The sequence below is a fragment of the Ostrea edulis genome, chromosome 1 (genome assembly GCF_947568905.1).
Source record: "Ostrea edulis chromosome 1, xbOstEdul1.1, whole genome shotgun sequence".
Classification (NCBI taxonomy): domain Eukaryota; kingdom Metazoa; phylum Mollusca; class Bivalvia; order Ostreida; family Ostreidae; genus Ostrea; species Ostrea edulis.
This window is the reverse complement of record NC_079164.1, coordinates 16,971,553-16,995,463: the sequence shown is the minus strand read 5'-3', so window position 1 is coordinate 16,995,463 and position 23,911 is coordinate 16,971,553. Positions and strand designations below refer to the sequence as shown.

The 23,911-nt window shown below is 36.9% G+C and overlaps 2 protein-coding genes across 8 annotated transcripts in view; one reads left to right on the top strand and one right to left on the bottom strand.

Annotated features, from left to right (window-relative positions):
- The window catches only part of LOC125662374 (sodium- and chloride-dependent taurine transporter-like), a 47,735-nt gene extending 41,494 nt beyond the window's left edge, over positions 1-6,241 (top strand). For 2 of the 3 annotated variants that reach the window (XM_048894584.2, XM_048894580.2), the window contains exon 16: positions 6,104-6,241. The gene's annotated coding sequence lies outside the window, so the exon portion shown is untranslated. The remainder of the gene's footprint in view (positions 1-6,103) is intronic. The other variant, XM_048894591.2, reaches the window with a different exon arrangement.
- A 6,236-nt stretch (positions 6,242-12,477) lies between these two features.
- LOC125662347 (sodium- and chloride-dependent taurine transporter-like) overlaps positions 12,478-23,911 on the bottom strand; it is a 53,129-nt gene continuing 41,695 nt past the window's right edge. For 4 of the 5 annotated variants that reach the window (XM_048894536.2, XM_048894550.2, XM_056152923.1 and 1 more), the window contains 6 exons: positions 22,410-22,522; positions 19,391-19,528; positions 19,174-19,276; positions 15,846-15,946; positions 15,510-15,680; positions 12,478-13,827 (listed from right to left, as the gene is read on the bottom strand). In XM_048894536.2, the coding sequence (XP_048750493.2) occupies positions 13,726-13,827; positions 15,510-15,680; positions 15,846-15,946; positions 19,174-19,276; positions 19,391-19,528; positions 22,410-22,522 (728 nt within the window). In that variant the 3' untranslated portion in view covers positions 12,478-13,725. The remainder of the gene's footprint in view (positions 13,828-15,509; positions 15,681-15,845; positions 15,947-19,173; positions 19,277-19,390; positions 19,529-22,409; positions 22,523-23,911) is intronic. The other variant, XM_056152925.1, reaches the window with a different exon arrangement.

Genomic DNA, 23,911 nt, shown 5'->3' with positions numbered 1-23,911 from the left:
ATGTCATCCCGTTCTCTTTATGATTTCTGCTTAAAATTCCCTTGTTCATAAGCCTTTTCAGTTTACAAAATGCCGACCTCCTCCTAATATTATTGCATTAAAAAAATTCCGTTTTCCGTCCCGTTTTCAATTCCCCGTCTTAGCAACACCCAAAATGTATAGAGTTTTTCCATTATTGAAAGTACTCGCACCTCAGCAGTTGGAGATAAAATAAGAGGTTAAGAGCTCTTCCTGCTTTCAATTTTCTCAGACACCACCTTCTTCAAACAATGCATCTATGCCCAAAGGCGGATCCAACGTCGGCGACCCCACCCCTCGTATAGTGTGTTTCCCCAGATTTCTGAGACTGTAACCCTCGGTTCTGAAATTTATGGATCCGAAACTAATTGTGCATGGCATTTAATCAACTACGGATATGTACTTTGTGCTTACTCCTCCCTTTTCAGCTTTTAAAACTTTGTAACAGTCAAGCCGAAAGCCTACATCAAAGGGGAGGCGAATTTTATTTATATGTGGTAACTTTCACAGGGGCCTAAGATACCATTTTTAATTATTATAATTAAAAGAGTTCGGTTATACAATCTGTTTCGTTAGGTTTCGTTTCGGTGGGTTTCGTTTCGGTAGGTTTCGTTTCGTTTCGGTAGGTTTCGTTTCGGTAGATTTCGTTTCGTTTCGTACTTTACAGGTACCCCCAAAATGGTTGTTTATCAAAGGTGTGAACAATAGAATATATTTAAATTCTTCTTGATAACTACCATTCCAATTCCTTTCAATGTTGGTATGAAGTATCTTTGGGACAAGGGGGGCATATATTGTAAATTTCAGAATTCCTGCACCCCTGGGGCCTTAAGGGTGGAACAAAAATTGACCAATTTTAAAATATCTTCTCTACAACCACAATTGTGTAAGAAATACTAAATACGCTGTGATGTAGAGCAGGAAGTCCTCTACCGAAATTGTAAATTTTATGATCCCCGGAGTAAAGGTGGGACCAAAACTTAGTAAATATATGTGTAAACATATAAATAATATATCTTCTTTAATGCTATTGATACGAAATTGAAACTAAATAGATATTTAGAAGGAATAGTAAAGGTGGGACCAAAACTTAGTAAATATATGTGTAAACATATAAATAATATATCTTCTTTAATGCTATTGATACGAAATTGAAACTAAATAGATATTTAAATTGTAAATTTCATGATCTACGGGGTTAATGGTTTTGTTTCCAGGGTGGGGCCAAATTATTATAGTGTTTATTATTTGAAACATTTGAAAGACTTCTTTATGTTTGATTTTACGATTTAAAAACTTAACTAGTAGGAGCAAGTGTATCAACATTATGATTTTTGCAACCTTAGGGTTTTGACTCTAGGACAGGTCCAAATTAGTCATATTTTGTTAATTTTACATATATTATGTAAAGCCTTTCAAGGATATTGAAGTTTGAAGAACACATTTTGTTTTATACTGTTGCTATATATTATAATTTAGCTTACATATGCAAAATAGGATTTCATAGCCATTGACATTAGTCAATTGATACTTTTAACCAATTATCAGGTGACCGATAAGGCCTGTGGGTCTCTTGTTTGTATATAGATTCTTTATGGCAAAACTTTATTTTGTGAAGTTTTGACCCGAGTTGGATCTTTTTTTTAAAAATATTTGATCTTGTGACCTTGACCTTTCTTTAAAAATGACTGAATCAGTTTCTGCTGCATCGCATACGGAGAGGGGGGGGGGGGGGCTATTATATCTTATCTATACAACTTGATTTACTTCGGTGTGACCTGGAATTTTGACCTACTTTTAATGAAAATCTTACCAAATAAATATCTCCCGTACTATTCAAGATGGAGCATTCATATTTTGTACATTTAATTTAAACAATAATTTATAATGTAAAAAGTTCCGTGGGGATCCGGGTTACAATAGGTCCTCAGTACCCCTTCCTTGTCGTAGTAAGCGACTAAATGGGGCAATCTTTCGGGGTGTTACTAAAATGCAGAACCGAACGGAACAGAATTTAAGAATTAGAATGATTAATGTAGCCAACACCCAAAATCGGAAGAAAATACTTCATTATGATTAAAATCTAAATTGTGGGAATTTGTTTACAAGCGGTAAAACAATTTCATCTTAAAATTCTGCATCATAAATGTCTGTATAAGAATTTACAAAGCGTTTACAAGAATTTTGAAATGTCGGCATTGACAGGTGTACTAGCGAGCATGGAAGGTACACACGTAGTTTATAATTTATATGACCCCCCCCCCCCCCTCCCCGTGGCTAAACGTCATTAACGCACATTTATATGTAAATTTACACATAATAGTGAATGTGTGTACCTACAACAGAGAGTGTGGTATGTATATAACAACGAAAAATCATGATCTTATTAAGTCAGCAAGTTAAACATCTTGTGTTTGATATATCATTTTTAATTAATAGAGACTTTGTGACCGCAACATTGCTATCCTAAATAGGGAGGACTTCTAGCAGTTTATTTTAAAACTAAACACTTGTATCTTTACATTTAGATTAAAAATGAGATGACCTTTTAATATTCCATTCAAGCATAAATTGTTTGTTAGTCTTTTAGCTATTTCATATCTGTTAATTTCTCATTTTATGGATCGTAAACTTCACCTTAGTTTTCATTGGTTCTGTTTCAATCTTTCTTTCCCGCTGTATCTATTCGGGTTTAACACAAATCCGCAGGATGTCAGTAAATGTACGAGCTTTTACATAAACTCATCCCAAATCCTTTATACCGGACTCGTTCGCTTTAAAATTTGATGTGATACTAAAATACATACATGCATTATACCAGGTGTAGAACTAAATCACGAATAAAAGCAAGTTCGATTGAAGAAGGCTATGTTTGTGGAAAATTGTTGACATTTTTTTTACTTTTACAATGTTGTTTTCAAGGGGGGGGGGGGGGGGGTCTTCATTGGATATAAAATTTGAAAATTCAAGTCTATTTCAATATCATTATTTTTTTTTTCATTATTAATATTTTTCATGGCAAGTTAATGATTTTAAAATACATATGCATTAGTATGAAGTATATGAAACGGTGGATTCTGTGGATGACTTCCTGCTCTCTCTGTAATTTCTACTTCCCTTGTTCATGATAAACCTTTTATTTTGAAAAATGCTGACCTCCTCGTCACATCATTGCATACAATGTTTTCCGTTCCGTTCCGTGTTTTAGCAACACCCGGTCTTTCGGACCAGACCGCAAAAATTGAGGTCCCGTGTCACAGTAGGTGTGGCACGATAAATATCCCTTCCTGCTCAAAGGTCATAAGCGCCGATCATAGGCCTAAATTTTGCAGCCCCTCACCGGCAGTGGTGAAGTATATGAGTGAGATATTCTCGCGAGGGACGTTAAACAATATTCAATCAATACGGGACTTTCGAGATACGGATCCACTCGACTTTTATCGCGCGTTGAACGTCATTTGTAGGGCATGTCACTTCCGGATTACAATGACAACTAAGTAAACAAGCATGGAATTCTTCAATTGCTTCACATTCCTGCATTTAAATGCTATCTTTGAAGAAAGGAACTACTACAACCATTTTATAGGAAAATGCATTTGATTAAAATATGGGAGTTGGCGAGGGAAATAAATCTAGGGAATATCTTGAGGATATCGGTAAAACCTCATGCATTGCATGCAAGGTGAAGATCACGAACAGTGATCAATCTCATAACTCCTACAAGCAATACAAAATAGATAGTTGGGCAAACACGGACCCCTGGACACACCAGAGGTGGGATCAGGTGCCTAGGAGGAGTAAGCATCCCCTGTTGACCGGTCACACCCGCCGTGAACCCCATATCCTGATCAGGTAAACGGAGTTATCCGTAGTCAAAATCAGTGTGCCAAGAACGGCTTAACAATTGATATGAAACACGTCAGACAGCATTTGACCCAATGCGAGGTTGTATTGACGAACTAGATCGTTATAACGACCATAGAATTTGCGAAATGCCGACTTCAATCGAGACTGTTGAAATCCCTGTACCATCAACTTGTTTGTCAGTAGCTTACCTCGATTTAAAAACTGACTATACCCAGAACAAGCTCTTGCATATCGAATCAGTTGAGATATATAAACACCATATGCAGATGATAGTGGAATATTGCTACACAAATATGGGAAGTTGACGATGGAGAAGCTGAAATCATCCCGTTTGTCATACAGTTGAGTTGTCAGTTTACCGTTAATGTCTACTTTCAATAAAATATCTTAAGTATGAAGCAGAAGTGGACGACTCTGTGGTGTCCTTTATTTCGAGCTGACAGGGATATATCAAATCGACATATGAATGAAAGCTGTCATTGTTAATAGACAAAACGTCATCGATATATCTAAAAGTGGAATTGAAGGTCACAGCGAGAGATTTTTTCTTCTCACGTAGAAGTTTTTGAATAAATTCTGCTTCATATGAATATAAAAACAGGTCAGCTAACAAAGGAGCACAATTCGTGCCCATGGGAATTCCAACAGACTGTTGAAAGACCTGATCACCAAAGACCACGAAGATATTGTCAATGAGGAACTCTAGCATATTTTTTATTTCAACTTCAGAGTACTTGTGCGTGGAATCAGAGTGGTGTTTAACAAAGTAAGTTTTTGAATGACTGATCACTAGATATGAATATTTCCGTTTTCCGTTTTTGTTGAAGAAGCAATTGTCTATGATGTCAAAAAGTCTAGTCTTTAATTTATCATGAGGAATGGTCGTGTATAGTGTTGAAAATTCCAATGATACGCGTCTAAATGCACCTTTTCCCCTCCATCAAATTTACATCCAGTTACTAAGCACCAATAGTGACTAGGATCGTCATCGTGGGACTGCGCATAGCTCTTTACGGACCGTCTGCTAGCTAAACACCATTTGTATCGTTGTCAACTTTGTCCTACAATTGGTTATTATCAAGTGACCGTGGTGTGTAAACGTCAAATATAATCGGTCGTTCCGGCACATCTCAAAAGTTCCGTATTTTGTATAAACATATTAAAATGGATTAAACAACAGGCATGGCATACACAAGTCTTCACTATATTTTGTATATAGATTTATTTCTCATAACGTCTTGCATACCATACCATGATCTTGCTCTTAACAAGAAGAGCAAAATCATGTTAGTCATATTAGTGTTGAGGTATTTCTGTGTTGTGATATTTTCGGGCTACGTTGGGCTAAAATATAGGGTAAATTCTTTTCATGGGAATAAAGATTGATAAAACAAATCTTTTTTTTAATAATCACAACAACAGGGTCAACGTCACTCAGGTGAGCGATGTGACCCATGTGTGTTTTGTTTTCATCATGTTTGCAGATATTCATTTGATATATATCTCTCAACTGATTCGATACGCATATGCGTATGGTCAGTTTTTAAATCGAGGCAAGCTACTGACAAACAAGCTGATCCTACAGGGGTTTCAACTGTCTCGTTTAAAGTCAGCATTTCGCAAATTCTAACGATCTAGTTTGCCAATACAATCTATCATTGGGTCTAAAGCTGTCTGACGTGTTTCATTCCGTTTGTTAGACCATTCTTGGTACACTGATTTTGACAACGGATAACTCTGTTTACCTGATCAAGATGTAGGGCTCACGGCAGGTGTGACCGGTCGACAGGGGATGCTTATTCCTCCTAGGCACCTGATCCCACCTCTAGTATATCCTGGGGTCCGTTGTTTGCCCAACTCTCTATTCTATATTGCTTATAGGAGTTATGAGATTGATTACTGTTCGTTATCTTCACTTTTCATTCCGTACATTTGCTTTACCATTACAAGTTACAGATTATGTTCCGGTCCATTTATTTAATATCGAGTTATACTCCTTGGACGTAAAAAAAAAAAAGGGGGGGGGGGAATCTAAAGCAGCTATATGTGGTTTTTCTTTTAGGGGACCTGGTTGTTCTTGTGTTCACAGAGAATATTCCCCGATAACTTGACCTCGGGCCGCCAGGAGACATCTATTGCTATGCAATACTTACAGAAGGCTTGTTTTGATATGTGTTGTGTATTGCCAGCCTTTTAATTTGTGGAAATTCTTTTACAGATATCACGTTTGCAGATTCTGTTGAAGTGGAACCAAGCAATTAAGATGATTACCGGTTACAGATCATTGCAAATGTATTTTTTCACTCAGTTTGGTATGAAGAAATACATTGTTTAAAATAAATTGTACATTACATTACTCTATCTAGTGAATGAAATCAATGTGAAAAGAGGATCAAATAGTGGAACTCTTACACGGTTGGGAAATAATTTGAGAACACCATTTCCACTATTAAGTTCTTCAACGTTACTCTTTGAAGAGACATGGACACGATTTGAGTTGGAAATTTTCAAATTTAATTTTTCCATTTGTATTCTTTACAATGCTTAACTAAAGTAATTCTAATTTAAGTTACAAGTGAGAAACAGCACTCAATTCTTCAATATGTAAACAACGCTCGAGCCATGTTTTTCTTTACATATAGATTGCTTAATGAGATGTTCTAAACCTACAAACTATTTAATATTGTTCAGAACATGTAAATTGAAAGAAATCTGCTTTAAACGAAACGTTTACTAGTATATTTAACAAATGTAAACAACAAAAACATGACACGAGCCTTGTTTACATAACAAAGACTTGTGAGCTCTGCATCTCCCATGTACCCCAACAACTGACATTCAAAATTTTGCTGACCATTAGAAATACATGTATCTTAGTTTAGCATTGTATTGATTGATTGATATTTTCCGCCACACTCAACAATTTTTCAGTTATATGGTGGCACCCAGTTTTCGTTTTGGTGGAAGAGAGATCCTAGATACAATGTACCTGGGAAGAGACCACCGACCTTCCGCAAGTAAACTGGGAAACGTTCTCACTTACCGTTTAGCATTGTAGACAATGAAAATGGAAAAATAAAATTTGAAAATTTTCAGTTCAAATCGTATCCATGCCCCTTTAAGCATAAATGATATCATAAACACACACAGCTACATATAATATATATATATATATATATATAATAAAAGTCAAAAAACAGAAAACTCGAATAACATTTTCACTGTTAGTGCTTTCAGCTTTAATGATTTATGTCCAATTTAGTCGTTGTGTTTTCTATCCCCGAGCTTTGAATATAAATTATATCAAACAACCATATATATATATATATATATATATATATATATATATATATAAAAGCACTAAAGTTCCAACAACACCCGATACATCAAAGTGTCGGATCCACAACATGGATACAAGGTCAAATACAAAAAATTATACAAAGCACTAAAATGACCAACGACACGTTGTTCGTGTCGTTGGTCATTTTAGTGCTTTGTATATATATATATATATATATATATATATATATATACATGTATATATATATATATATGTAAAAACTAAAAATGAAACACGAAGACGTTTAGTAAAGCTTTAGCGCTTTCATTTCAAATCATTGCGAAAAGTAACTATTATCTATCTATCTATCTATCTATCTATCTATCTATATATATATATATATATATATATATATATATATATATATATATATATATGGGGTGGTTTTGTGTTTCATACCAATTTTTAGGACGTTCTGATTGTTACTACGCATTACTCCGTTTACCTGTTTAAGATATAGGGATATGAGATTGATCACTGTTCGTTATCTTCAGCTTTCATAGGGCTCACGGCGGGTGTGACCGGTCGACAGGGGATGCTTCCTCCTCCTAGGCACCTGTTCCACCTCTGCTATATCCAGGTGTCCGTGTTTGTCCTATCTCTCTTTTTTGTATTACTTACAGGAGATTTATAACTGTTCGTTATCTTCGCCTTTCATATTTACATTGTATATACATATACATGTAAGGTGAAGATAACGAACAGTGATCAATCTCATAACTCCTACAAGCAATACAAAATAGATAGGTGGGCAAACACGGACCCCTGGACACACCAGAGGTGGGATCAGGTGCCTAGGAGGAGTAAGCATCCCCTGTTGACCGGTCACACCCGCCGTGAGCCCCATATCCTGATCAGGTAAACGGAGTTATCCACAGTCAAATCAGTGTGCCAAGAACGGCTTAACAATTGATATGAAACACGTCAGACAGCATTTGACCCAATGCGAGGTTGTATTGACGAACTAGATCGTTATAACGACCAAAGAATTTGCGAAATGCTGACTTCAATCGCGACTGTTGAAATCCCTGTACCATCAACTTGTTTGTCAGTAGCTTACCTCGATTTAAAAACTGACTATACCCAGAACAAGCTCTTGCATATCGAATCAGTTGAGATATATAAACACAATATGCAGGTGATAATGGAATATTGCTACATAAATGTGGGAAGTTGACGATGGAGAAGCTGAAATCATCTCGTTTGTCATACAGTTGAGTTGTCAGTTTGCCGTTAATGTCTACTTTCAATAAAATATCTAAGTATGAAGCAGAAGTGGACGACTCTGTGGTGTCCTTTATTTCGAGCTGACAGGGATATATCAAATCGACATAATTATGAATGAAAGCTATCATTGTTAATAGACAAAACGTCATCGATATATCTAAAAGTCGAATTGAAGAAATACATATATTGCCCAGAAATTTAGTCAAAGGCTTTTTCTTGGAGGAATACAAGTACAGTTTTCATTTCAGCTGGATTGGTCTATCCATGACCTACTTTTCAGCTTAAAATAGGTCAGACAGTTTTCCAGTCTTTTTTTCCTTACGGATACAAATATTACCCTGATATTTAGTCATAGGCTTCCTCTCCGAGGAATTCAAGTTCAGTTTGCATTTCAGCTGGATTGGTCCATCCGTTACCTACTGTTTGGACTAAAAATAGGTCACACAGTTCTCCGGGGGGGGGGGGGGGTTATTATGAATACAGATATTGCCCTGATATTTAGTCAAAAGTTTCCTCTTAGAGGAATACAAGTTCAGTTTGCATTTCAGCTGGATTGGTCCATATTTAACCTACTTTTGGACAAAAATAGGTCAGACGGTTTTCTTGGCTTTTTTCATTATGGATACAGATATTGCCCTGATATTTAATCAAAAGCTTCCTTTCGGAGGAAGACAAGTGCAGTTAACATTCAGCTGGATTGGCGCACAATGACCTACAGTACTTTAGGGGTAGAAGTAGGTCAAACATTTTCGAGATTGTTTTTGGTATGGTCACAGGTATTGCTCTGAGATTTAGTCACAATCTCCCTTTCAGAGAAATACATAATCAGTTCACATTTCAACTTAATTGGTGCACCATGACCTACGTTAGGGCTAAAGTGGATCAGATGGTTTCCTGGACTTTTTATCATCATAGATAGATATTGCATCAACATTTTGTTTCAACCTCACTCTCGGAGAAATACATAATCAGTTCACATGTCAGATGGATTGGTGCACCATGACCCAGTTAAAGGCTTTTCTATTCAGAATGTGTGTTATATCAATTCAGAGTGCACAATATGCTTCCAGGTTGAATTTCACGGTCCGACGGGCGTATATTGTATCGTTTGCGGTACTATTGTTACAAAATTGAATATGCACTATGTCATGAAGCTTTCATGTAAATGTAAACTTTTCTGGCCCAGTGATTTTTCAGAAGATTTTTAATGATTTTCCCTATACATTTGTATGTAAAATCTTGATCCCCTACTGTGGCCCCATTGTACCCCCGGGGACCATGGTTTTTACAAACTTCAATCTACACTATGTCAGGAAGCTTTTGTGCATATGTAAACTTCTTTAGCCCAATGGTTCTTAAGAAGAAAATTTTTAAAGATTTATTTCCCATTTATCAGTTATGTAAAACTGTTGATCCCCTATTGCGGCCCCATCCTACCCCTGGAGGCCATGATTTTAACTTGAATCTGCACTATGTCAGGAAGCTTTCATATAAATTACTAAATTTCCACTTTCCTGGTCCAGTAGTTTTTGAGAAGAAGATTGTTAAAGATTTTCCCAATATATTTGTATGTAAAACTTTGATTCCCTATTGTGGCTCCATCCTACTCCCGGGGGCCATGATTTGAACAAACTTGAATTTGCACTATGTCAGAAAGCTTTCATGTAAATTTCAGCTCTTCTGGCCCAGTGGGTCTTGAGAAGAAGATTTTTAAATGACCCCACCCTATTTTTGCAATTATCTCCCCTTTGAAGGCGGCATAGCACTTTATTTGAACAAACCTGAAAGCACTTCACCCAAGGATGCTTTTGGCCAAGTTTGGTTATGATTGGCCCAGTGGTTCTGTAGAAGACGTCGAAAATGTAAAAAGTTTACAGACGACGGACAACAGGCGATCAGAAAAGCTCACTTAAGCTTTCAGCTCAGGTGACCTACAAATATCACAAAGCCGATAAAAACTTATCATACGCAGAACAATCTCTTTTCGTATCGAATCAGGTGAGATATATATGCAAGACTCTAAAGTGCGATGGTCGCTCCAAAGTCCGATGGTCACGCCAAAGTTCGATGGTGCGGGGTTCAGTAACGTTTGTGACGTCACGTCATTGTGATGTCATTCTTAACGTCTTTCAAAATAAAACCGAAGAAATGCAACGTCAGTTTGCACCAACGAAGGTTCATTCTGCTATAAATGCCGACACCAATTTCTTCGGGACATATTGGAGGAAGGCACGGATGATTAAGATATACATGGACGACAGCAACGGCAAGGTTTACATTGTTGAGGATTGTGAGAACGGCAAAGTACACTTGTTGTCAAACTATCTACTTCGCCCAAACATTCTTTAATTCATAATCATTTTTTGCTTGTGATGTACACATAATAAATTACTGGGAGTATGCTATAATGCAAAACATTCTTCACGATTTCGCGTTGGAAAATGTTGTGTTTAGTAACACGACAACTAAATGGTAATGAATTAAGTTTATTCTTATATTTTGTTCATGTATTTTGCACTGATATTTTGTTCAAACAACACACGGTTGGTACAATCTCTACCAAAACACTGTTTTGTTTACAACTCAATAATCTTCGACGTGACACTCCATTGCACTTTGGCGCATTAGTATGTACTATTGGACTTCGTCGTGTCGACACCATCGCATTATGGCACATTTGCCTCACACCATCGCACTTCGGTGTGTCAGACCATCGCACTTTGGCGCATGAGTGTGGACCATCGCACTTTGGCGTGTCACACCATCGGGGTTTGGCGCAGACCATCGCACTTTGGAGTCCTACATATACACACCAGATGCAGGTGATAATGGAATATTGCAACATAAATATGGGAAGTTGACGATGGAGAAGTTGATATCAACTCGTTTGTCATAAAGTTGAATTGTTAGTTTGCCGTTAATTTCTACTTTCAATAAATAACTAAGTATGAAGCAGAAGTGGACGATTCTGTAGTGTCTTTTGTTTCGAGTTCACAGGGATATATCGAATTGACAAATGAATGAAAATTATCATTATTATTAATATATAAAAGTCGTCGATATAACAAAATGTCACATTGAAGGCCACAGCAATTTTTTTTTCTCGTGTAGAAATTTTTCAATAAGAATATGCAGATCAGCTAACAAAGGAGCGCAATCCGTGCCAATGGGAAATCCAACGAATCGATGGAAAACCTGATCACCAACGACTACTAAGATATTGTGAATGAGGAACTCCAGAATATTTTTTTTTAAATCCCCGCATATCTCGCAGTCAATCGCCGGTTCCGGACATATTCCCATTAGTATAGATGAGTAGATATTTTTCGCCGAAAAGCAGCTTATCGTCAAAAGTGAAATTCATTGACGAAAGTGAAATTTCGCCGAATGGACATTTCACTGACAAGAGTGTCGATGAGTAGAGACTCACCTATAATGATTTTAACCTGTTTATCTCTTATGTGTTATGTAATGCGTTAACAAATCTGAGTCCTTATTCTTCAACATAGGAACTCCATGTACTCCTGATCCGCATGCATTTAAATTTGTGCAATCTCAAAAAGGAAATGAAAACACCACTTCTGACATATGTAGCCGCACAGTAAATTTGAAATTTCTCCTTTACAGCTTTTAATATTGTCGCAAGGAGCAAAGATAGGGGCTTGGTAGAGCACTCACTGGATCCAGCAATCTTTGTAATGGTTTTATGTCTTTGTATCTTTGTAATGGTTTTATGTAGTTTCGGAATCCTGGATAGGTAATGTAACTCATATTTATTCGACCCACTGTCTGGGATACTAAATGTGTCTAATACTGAAGCATGAATTTTTAAGAATTTCATCTTTGGAAAGGGCAGTATAAGTACGATTACCAAACGTGGAATTAATGCCAAGTTTGTTTGAAATACAGTGGTAATAATGAGGCTGACAAAAGTGATTTCAGGTCCTCATTTTTAACTATATCAACATCACAAGTAATGACAGTCCAGCAGGACTATAGTTGAAAGAAGACGAAGAACAAGAACATGTAGGTGGATTAATAATTTAATATCTAAGGATCTAAATATTGACAACATATTTGATAAAAAAGAAACTGAAAAATTGTGCAGATTTAAAACTTTTAAACAATCCCTTTCGCACAAAATGTAGTCCTATCCAAACTTTTTAAAACTTTGAATTAATTTAGAAGTTTTTTTTAGCTGAATAGACGACGATAATAAATGTATATGTTTGGAATAATGAAATGAATATTGAATTAGTACCTACATAGTTATATAATCCTGTGTAGTTGTGTTTTAAAACTTGGGAGCTAATTTTCCTTCAGGGTGAAAAACTGCAAATCATAAAAGTGGTGTGTGGGTCTTTAAACATGAATTGAATTCCTTGTCCAAATGGAGTAATGTAATTTGCGACTTAATGTTTTAACAAGATGTGTTTGTGAAACACAAATGCCCCCGATAATGGCCAAATTCAAAGATGGACAAGGTCACTAGGGCAAATATCTTTGTACCAATAGAAAGATTGATGGAATATTGTTTAACGTCCCTCTCGAGAATCTTTCACTCATATGAAGACGTCACCATTGACGCTGAAGTGCTGCAAAAAGTAGACCTATGCTCGGTGCTAACGGCCTTTGAGCAGGGAGAGTTCTTTATCGTGCCACACCTGCTGTGACACGGGACCTCGGTTTTTGCGGTCTCATCCGAAGGACCGCCCCATTTAGTGGCTTCTTACAAGCAAGGGGTACTGAAGACCTATTCTAACCCGGATACCTACGGAAAGATCTTGTCACAAGAAATGCTCATATGCAATATGAAAGCTGTAATAGTTACCATTAAGAAGTTATGACCAATGTCAATTTTTTTTAAAAGTAGGTCAAACGTCAATGTCAAAAGGTTTCGTACCCACGGAAAGGTCTTGTCACAAGGAATATTCAAGTGAAATATCAAAGCTCTAGCGTTTACTGTTCAAAAGTTATTAGCAAGCGTAAAGTTTCAGACATAATGACAGACCAGGACAAAAACCAATGTCCCACCCCCCGATCTTCGATCTCGGGGGGCATATCAATATTTCTTCACATTAAATAAATGTTCAATAGTATGTTACTCGTATTCATTTTATTTGCTTGGATTCGCTACAAAAGACTGACTAAAGGTACCACACTATAATGACATAGATTGAGATTATAAATTTAATAATTTTATCATTTTAAATATCTTGAAATTAGACTATTATCATTCAACACACATACATCTGTATGGCAATGGAATGATTCTAGAAATGGTTTTCCTGCATCATTAAGCTTTCATCTCTTATCATCCATTCTTTACACAGTTGTTTTCTTGTTAATTGTGGCTTAATTGACTCCTTTAGACGCTGCAAATAATAAATATATAAAAACTTTAATTCAATGTTAATGCACATATTTCTTTTTAGATGACACGTATCGAACAGGGGTGAAAGGTGAAGATGACGAAGTGATCAATCTCATAACTCCTGTAAGCAATACAAAATAGATAGTTGGGCAAACACGGACCCCTGGACACACCAGAAGTGGGATCAGGTGCCTAGGAGGAGTAAGCATCCCCTGTCGACCAGTAACACCCGCCGTGAGCCCAATATCCTGATCACGTAAACAGTTGTCCATAATGAAAATCAGTGTGCCAAGAACGGCCTAACAAGCGGCATGAAACACGTCAGACAGCATTGACTGTTGAAACCCCAGCACTATCAACTTGTTTGTCAGTAGCTTGCCTCGATTTAAAAAATGACCATACGCAGAACAAGCTCTTGTGTATCTAATCAGTTGAGATATAAACACCATACGCAGGTGGTAATGGAATATTGCTACATAAATATGGAAAGTTGAGGATGGGGAAGCTGAAACCATCCCGTCTGTCATGAAGAAACGTTGTTAGTTTGCCGTTATTGCGTGATTATCTACTTCCAATAAAGTATTTTAAGTATGAAGTGGACGACTCTGTGGTGTCTTTTATTTCGAGTTCACTGGGATTTATCAAATCAACATGAGTGAAATCATTATACTTAACTCCTATAAGGAATACAGAATAATAAGTTGGGCATATACCGACTTCAATCTAATTAAAATTTGATCTTCTCTAACCGTTACACTGGAAAAGGAAGCATAGCATTTAAGGTCATGTAATTGGTCCAAGTATCATGAATAATTTAATAAATATTCCACCAATAACAATAGCTTTATAAAGAATCAAGTACCAATCAGGAATCGTTTTACTGAAGCGTATTGTAAGTTCACAAAAATATCGTCAACCCATGAAAAGATTTAACGAATTCCAAATATCAGCGGTAAAGGAAGATCTTAGATATTATACATTCATTTATATCGTTGAAATATATTTTCTGTGGCGTTCTAACATCGCTCTTGGCCGCCGCCATCCTCTTCGATTATTCCCCCGTGCTTCTCGGTAATCATGACATACATATGATAAATACCAAGTATGTTCCAATATAACTGCAAAATTTTCATGTTAGCGAAAGCCGTTATTGATTGGGCAAGTGTGAAAAGTGAAATAGCATGACCTCAAACGCAATGTTGTCAAATCATTCTCCAGTGTAACTGTTAGAGAAGACCTGATTTTAATTAGATGGACACGGACCCCTGGACATTCCAGAGGTGGGATCAGGTGTCCAGGAGTAGTAAACATCTCCTGTCGACCGGTCACACCCACCGTGAGCTCTATATCACGATCAGGTAAACGGAGTAATCCGTAGTGAAAATCGGTGTCCAAGAACGGCCTAACCATCGGCATGAACCACGTCAGAAAGCATTTGACCCAATGATAGGTTGTATTTGCAAACTAGACCATACAATTTGCGAAATGCTGACTTAAAGCGAGATTGTTGAAATCCCAGTAATTTTCAAAACTGCGACATCACACACAAACACAGTATTTCGCAAACACTTCCTTTCATGAAAAGTGAAGATAACGAACGGTGATCCATCTCATCTTTATATGACGTTAATGAATGAAATGATCTGTGAAGGAAACAAATGACATTGAAACAATCTAATTCACCTCTCTGAAGGAGCCCTTTAGAAACAAGAGCTTAAAGATCACGTAGACAGGTATGCAGCACATGGATACCAGAGCTAGCATCAGTCCAAAGCATTGAGCCCAGGGTGGATATTCATACACGTTGTTGTACTTGAGTGGTTTAAATGTCACCAGTTCAAACACAAAAATCCCCTGATAATTACAACAAAAAACCCAGGTATACCACATGCACATTTTTAAGCAACAAAAATACATAAATTCATCTAATTTAATTTTCTAAATAAAGCACTTCTATTATACAAAACAATAAAATTCAAACACAAATGGAAATTTAGATTCTGTTTCTTTATGACATACCGCTGTCAGTACAGGTGTAATGTATCTCCAACAATAGTGGAACAGCCTTGGTATTCTGTATCCAATCATCAACTCAATGGTATCGTAGAATTTATCTGACCCTGATAATGTTAGATAGAGACACAATGATTATTTCTTTAGGGTCTCGCCATATGAGGAGCGCCCTATTTTAACCACTCTGTCTGTCCACCCGTCCTTCCTTCCGTCTGTTAGCACTTTCTATGATACATGTACGCTATAATAATTGATTTTGAAATTTATTGGCGTTGCCTCTACGGAGTTATGAAATTCATATTTTTTAAATGTTTATTAGATGATAGGAATGTCTATGAAATGCAATATTTTCTTGTTCTGTAAAAAAGTAATTGTTGATGCACCAACCATGCCAATTCAACTAGATACATGTAATTAAGTAGAGCACCTGATGGATATATTCATTGATTTGTCAGTTTTCTAGTTTAAAAGTACGCTCTTGTTTTTAATAAGACAAACGTGACAACGATCTAAACTTTTATCTAATCACCTCGACCTGAAAACGAATCTATGATTACTGTTCAATAGGATTTAATAGTAGCTGTTGTTGGATTTTATTCTGTAGGAGGAAATGTTAGGGGTTGTTATTTAGAAACGAATGATGTGGGTTTTGTGAAAACTGGCTCTATGTGTTAATTCCTAGTGGTTACAAAGATGGAAGATGTTTTGTGTAACGACTATGTTCTATGATGAGACGTGTATGAGGTTGTTGTATGATAACGAGTGCTCGAGGCGACTGGTTGGTATCGAGTCTTGGAAATGGTTGCGTGGTATTAAGTGGCTTTAGTGTAACGAGTGTGAGAGTGGTTGTCAAATAACGATTGTTGGGTGGTGTGCTGTGGTATCCTATGGGAAGTTGTTCTTTGGTAATGAAGATATTGTTCTGTTGGAACAATGCGCACGATTGCTCTGAAGTATCCATTGAAGAGAGGGTTTTGTGGTAACGAAGGTGGAACCGTTCTGAGTTTATGATTGTGACAGGTTTTCTGTGGTAACGATGAATGAGTGGAGATGAATGTGGGGGTATATCCAATGGTAATGACTGTCGAACGTTATCTTATGGTAACGAGTGCAGGAGTTTGTTATGTGGTAAGCAATTCGTTACGTTGTACTGTGTCAGCGATTGGTTGGGTGTGGTAGGGGGTGGGGTTAGTGAATGTGGATGTTTTTCTTTGCCGAAAGTGTTTTCACGTTTTATCCGAAGAAATAACATGTTAAAACATATTTCTAAGTATGTATATATCAAAAGTAAGACATAATAATTATGTCAAAGAAGCAATTCGTTACGTTGTACTGTGTCAGCGATTGGTTGGGTGTGGTAGGGGGTGGGGTTAGTGAATGTGGATATTTTTCTTTGCCGAAAGTGTTTTCACGTTTTATCCGAAGAAATAACATGTTAAAACATATTTCTAAGTATGTATATATCAAAAGTAAGACATAATAATTATGTCAAAGAAATAATATGTTAAAAACATATTTCTAAGTATGTTAACTTTGTACAATGCAAGGTGAAGATAACGAACAGTGATCAATCTCATAACTACTACAAGCAATACAAAATAGATAGTTGGGCAAACACGGACCCCTGGACACACCAGAGGTGGGATCAGGTGTCTAGGAGGAGTAAGCATCCCCTGTTGACCGGTCACACCCGCCGTGAGCCCCATATCCTGATCAGGTAAACGGAGTTATCCGCAGTCAAAATCAGTGCGCCAAGAACGGTTAATGCTTCATTGCTATTTGTAGATGCGTATATTGTCGGAACAAGAGGATCCAATTATTTACCTTAAAGTTATAGCAGATCTAAGAGGGGTGGATGGTGTTGAAATAGAATGCATCTCCTCCTATATGGCTTATCCATTAGACTTGGAATTTTGTACGATACTTCAATGTCATTTACAGATGTGCATTTCGTAGGGACAGGATGATTCAATTGTTGTCCTTAACGTTATAGTGGATCTGAGGGGTGGAGGGTGTGAAATAGTTTGTGAACACTTCTCCTATGTGGCTTATCGGAGTTCATATTGTCTATGTTCCTCATGCTTTCTCCTCCGTGCCATGGAAGAGGTTTCATTTGGAGCACTTCCAATTGGGGAGCTGGGGAGACATTTGTTTTTCATAAAACATTCTATAATTATATGACATTTGGATTTTTTCAAAACTTTGTAATTCGTATAATTTAACTGGGAGGTTGTGAGTTTGAACACCGCTCGTTCCATGGCCATGCCAAGACCAAGACATAAACATAGGTAGTGATTGCTCCTTCGCCTAATACTCGGCATTTAAAACGAAGATGTAGTATTTTTGAATTTATAAGTGAAGTTGATGTTACCGGTGAAGTTTGTCAACAGTACATTTTCCCGTTCATTTGCTACAGACGATCGTGCGTTGCCCCGTTGGTTTTTGAAGAGTATATACATTGTTAAGTAATTGCAACGCTCAACGAAAGGCCTCCTCTAATTTAATATCTTTAGGGGATAGGTCACGCTACTTTATTTGAGGTAAATCAGTTTTAATGTAAATTTTGAACTGAACGTAAAATGGGTTATTCCCAAATTACTTATTACAAATCGATTGGGTTATTCCTGATCTCTTTTGTTATTAGACCTTATCTGTAAATGTCTTCAGATTATCATTGAACAACTAGTTTTGGGTAAATCACAGAATTGATCATAATTCAATACAGAAACTTGTAGATGCAAGGTGAAGATAACGAACAGTGATCAATCTCATAACTCCTACAAGCAATACAAAATAGATAGTTGGGCAAACACGGACCCCTGGACACACCAGAGGTGGGATCAGGTGCCTAGGAGGAGTAAGCATCTATATAGGTAAGTATCGAGATTCAGGCAATTTCTGAATCTGTAGAATTATCTGGATAGAATACACCTAGATTATTCCGACTTTTATAATAGGTCTGTGTTAGACATTAGTTAGCGGACCCTGGGTTATTCCTAGAATTGTTAAGTAAGGTTAAAGTAAATTTAGTACTATTAACTTGGTAATTCCAGGTTAAATGTCACTTTAAGTCATTGTAAAAGGTTGTGTTAGTTTTTTTCTAAAAATACTAGGGTAATTCTTTGGCATAATATTATTACCCATACACTGAACTATATACAGTCTTTATTTCACCTTTACTGAGGATTTCATTTTCTTGACACGTCACATTAAAATTTATTCGTGTTAGGTATGCATAGACTGGTTATTCCAGACTCTCTAACACTAGCAAGTTCTAAAAATTAAGCACATTTTCCTGACCAACATGTATCAAAATTAATGTAATGCTAATTACCGAATATCCATCCAATGACGATAGCTTCCCAGAAGCAAACCCAGAGCAGAACCATACCAGCGGCCGAGTAGTAATCAAACAGCTGGAACACATACATCCCTCCCTAAGAGAAATTTATTTTGTATGTATACATGTGAATTGATTTATTATGATCATATCAATAATGCATTTAGTATTTCGCAAGATTTAATGAATAAACAGATGAGTGTCTTCTTACCCGTGACACCATTGAAAGACCAATGACGAACCAGATCACACAGGCTACAACCGACAATATCATTCTGCCCTTGACTTTGTAGAACAGACGGGGAAACATATCACTCACGTGTCCCAAAGCAGCTTCTACCATCACAAACTGAAATTTAAAAATGGGTGTATTTTATGGGAAAACTTTAGATAATTAAACAGTTTATTAATATCTAAGAAAGGCGAAGATAACGAACAGTGATAATAGTATAAATGATGCCAAACCAGAATTTGCCATTATTTAGGGAGAACAGCAATTCATGAGATTTTATTTTACGGTTTTTGTTTTACAATCGATATGATACTGTAGACGCATTTAATTTTGCTAAGACAAAAATGTTGTTTTGCACTGACCACGATTTCGTGTGGATTTATTTTCGTTGTTTGAGATCACTTAATAACACATGAATACTGAGTATTATCAATGTCGCTTATTTGCTATTCTAAACTTGCTAACAGAAGTGTATCGTCATGATACATATGCCATTTATACATCATTTGTTAGACGAAGCGTGTTGATATTATCATATCACTCGTTGATCTGTGTACCCTCGGGTAATTCTCAATCCCTTAGAATGTTTAAATAATTTTTATTGTATTCCGTTCGTCAATGAAATTAAAAATAAAGACCGGTGATAACCAAGTTCATGCCCTCGCCCGCTCGACCTTCATGAAAAGGTGAAGATAAGGAACAGTGACCAATCTCATAACTCCTACAAGGAATACGAAATTAAGACTTGGGCAAACACAGACCCCTGAACACATCAGAGCCTAAGAGGAGTAAGCACCCTCTGTCGACATGTCGCCGTGAGTCTTATATCTGTAATCCATTCTAAATCAGTGTGTAAAGAACGGTCTAACAATTGGTACAACTGTGTATCTGAAACATGTCGAACAGCATTTGACACAATCACAGGTTGTATTAGCATCCTAGATCGTTATAACGACCATAAAATGTGTGAAATGCTGACTTTAAATGAGACTGTTGAAACCCTTATAACATCAACTTGTTTGTCAATGGGACACATCAGGATTCTCTTCATGCTACAAAATACGTGTATCTACATGTAAACAATATTTAACACCCCTACCACAGCTAGACGGAAGAACATCAGCCACGTGACCGTATAGTTAACGGTAAATTGAAATCTACTGCCAAACACAAATTTATAATGTTGCGCGGCCCTGATGTTGTATCACCCGAAGAAGGACGTGACTTACAGAGTACCGGTAAATGACATTAAATAATACACTGTTACACGGATGGGTTTCATTCTAGATATGTTGTCTTAATTGTTATCCTTATTTGTAGTGTAAAATTAACTACTGTTTTGATAGCAATCACTTTAAGTTACATTGAACTTTTTAATTGCCCTAGTGTACATGTATTTATGTAATGAGTTGATTAAAGGGCATGCAAGGCACGAGATCTGTTTATGTTTACATGTCACGTGACTCAGATGTGATGGCTTCGGTGAAAATTTTTAACGATTTTTTCCTCTGTCCCCTCTCCTTTATCTTTGCTCCCTCAATTGATTTATCATTATTGTATGTCAAAATGGTGAATGCTTTTGACATACATTTTAGAAATCTTGGGATTGTCACTTCTGCACGTACATACAGTTTCCTTACTATGACAAACACGACTTTTGCAAGCCGGATGTTATGTATATACAAAACATATCTTGTGTTAACATATTTTCAATCCACTTATTTATCAAATTTCTTTATTTCTATACCAACAAAATTTTCAAATAATTTTTCAATCTATTAAAAATCGCTTCTATGTCCCTTTAACACAATAAAACGCAGATACATGTACAGTATAGACCACAAGTATTCCCCGTCGCACGGTGGAAAACACATACTGTCACAGTGTCACAACACATACTGTCACAGTGTCACAACACATACTATCACAGTGTCACAACACATACTGTCACAGTGTAAAACACATACTGTCACAGTGTAAAACACATACTGTCACAGTGTCACAACACATACTGTCACAGTGTAAAACACATACTGTCACAGTGTCACAACACATACTGTCACAGTGTCACAACACATACTGTCACAGTGTCACAACACATACTGTCACAACACATACTGTCACAGTGTCACAACACATACTGTCACAGTGTCACAACACATACTGTCACAGTGTCACAACACATACTGTCACAGTGTAAAACACATACTGTCACAGTGTCACAACACATACTGTCACAGTGTCACAACACATACTGTCACAGTGTCACAACACATACTGTCACAGTGTCACAACACATACTGTCACAGTGTAAAACACATACTGTCACAGTGTGACGTGGTTCGTGTTACACCGTGCTCATAAGGATTACATATATATGTACAATGGTGACGACTGCGTACGGTTATGGCGAAAGGTGTTATTCATAAATGGACGACGAATAATAAAGGCACAGATTTCTTCCATTAAAATAAAGATTTTGTGATATTAAAATTCGTGTTGGGTTTAATTTTGTTAACTCCCAGACACGAAATTTAATCAAGACACGAAATTAAATACGTCTACAGTAGATAACGAACAGTGATTAATCTCATAACTCCTATAAAGGTGAAGATAACGAATAGTGATCAATCTCATAACTCCTATAACCAATAGTATTTCAAATTGTGCATATATTACTTAGCAGTGCTAAATGAAAGTAAAAACTAAGATACATATGTAAAATCTTGTTGTAGTCTAGTTGTCAGGGTTGGATTCTTGATCCAGATGCAAGACGTTTTTAACACAGGTACATGTAAATAGTTTTCTTCGCCAAGCGCCCTGCATTAGGAGTAAATACTATAATACGCCTTTCTGTAGGTTTGGGAATGATTAATATTTTCTACTACTAAGCACATCACTGTAGCACTTTCTTAACAGTACTGGTGTCTCTCTATGAGATTAAAAATCTCGAAATGGACATAAAACAACATACAATCTAGATATATGCAACACATACCTGACTGTCGATCCCGATCAAAAATAACATAAAGAAGAAAAGAATTGCCCAAAGCTGAGGTAGAGGCATCTGAGAAATAGCCTTCGGATAAACTATAAACGCAAGTCCTGGTCCTGGAATAGAAGACAAAACTGTAACTAGAGACTATATACATTAGACCCGGTCCTGTAACAGAATGAAAAACAGTTACATAGTACATGCAAGGTGAAGATAACGAACAGTGATCAATCTCATAACTCCTATCAGCAATACAAAATAGATAGTTGGGCAAACACGGACCCTCGATATACCAGAGGTGGGACCAGGTGCCTAGGAGGAGTAAGCATCCCCTGTCGACCAGTCACACACGCCATGAGCCCAATATCTTGATCAGGGAAACGGAGTTATCCGTAGTCAAAATGGGTGTGCCAAGAACAGCCTTACAATCGGTATGTAATAGGTTCAACATCAGTTATATTGAATTATGGATATAATGAACAATTCAGGTCGGTCACCCTGGATTTCAATTGATCGAATTACTTTGTTGTGTTCACTTTTTTCATTTAATGAGTTTACAGTGAGAAGTTCCTCACTCACCTTAAGTGCCGTGGGGGTTAACTTCATTAGAATCAAGAGATGGATGACGATGAGAAAGAAATGGAATGTACACAATATATCTAGGGAAAAAAAATGTTTCACATGATGATGATGTTAAATATGGACGAAGCAGGCCTAAAATTATCAAACTTTAAAGGACACGATTTGGGCTGAAAATCTTATTTTTCCATTTTTAGGTCACCTTGGTAAACTCATGTGACCTATTGCAATATTGGTTGTCTTCCGTCAACAGTTCAACATTTTTGACTTCTTCATAACTACCATTACAATTCTTTTCAAATTTAGTATGAAGCATCACTGGCACAAGACGGACATAAATTGTGAATTTTCGTCCTCCTGTACCCCTGTGGCCTTCGGGGCGGGGAAAACTGTCAAAAATGACGAATTTAAAAAAAAATCGTCGTCTCTACAACTGCACATGTGTAAGAAAAACTATATGTATAGTGGTGTACAGCAGGAAGGCCTCTACCAAAAATGTAAGCCCTTCACCGGTCTTGGTGATGTCTCCATATGAGTGAAAAATTCCCGAGAGACGTTAAACAAGATACAATCAATCAATCAAATTGGTCCCGGGTTAGAATAGCTCCTCAGTTCCCCCTTGCTCGTCGTAAGAGGCGACTAAATGAGGCGGATGAGACCGCAAAAACCGAGGTCCCGTGTCACAGCAGGTATGACACAATAAAGATCCCTCCCTCCTCAATGGCCAAAAGCGCCGAGCATAGGCCTAAATTTTGCAGCCTTTCACCGGCAGTGGTGACTTCTCCATATGAGTGAAATATTCTCGAGAAGGACGTAAAACAATATTCAATCAATCAATTGTTATAAAGCATCTTTTTGGGAAAAAGGGAGGGGGTAAATTTTAAATTTCTGAATTCTTGCACCCATGAGGCCTTAGAGGCAGAGCA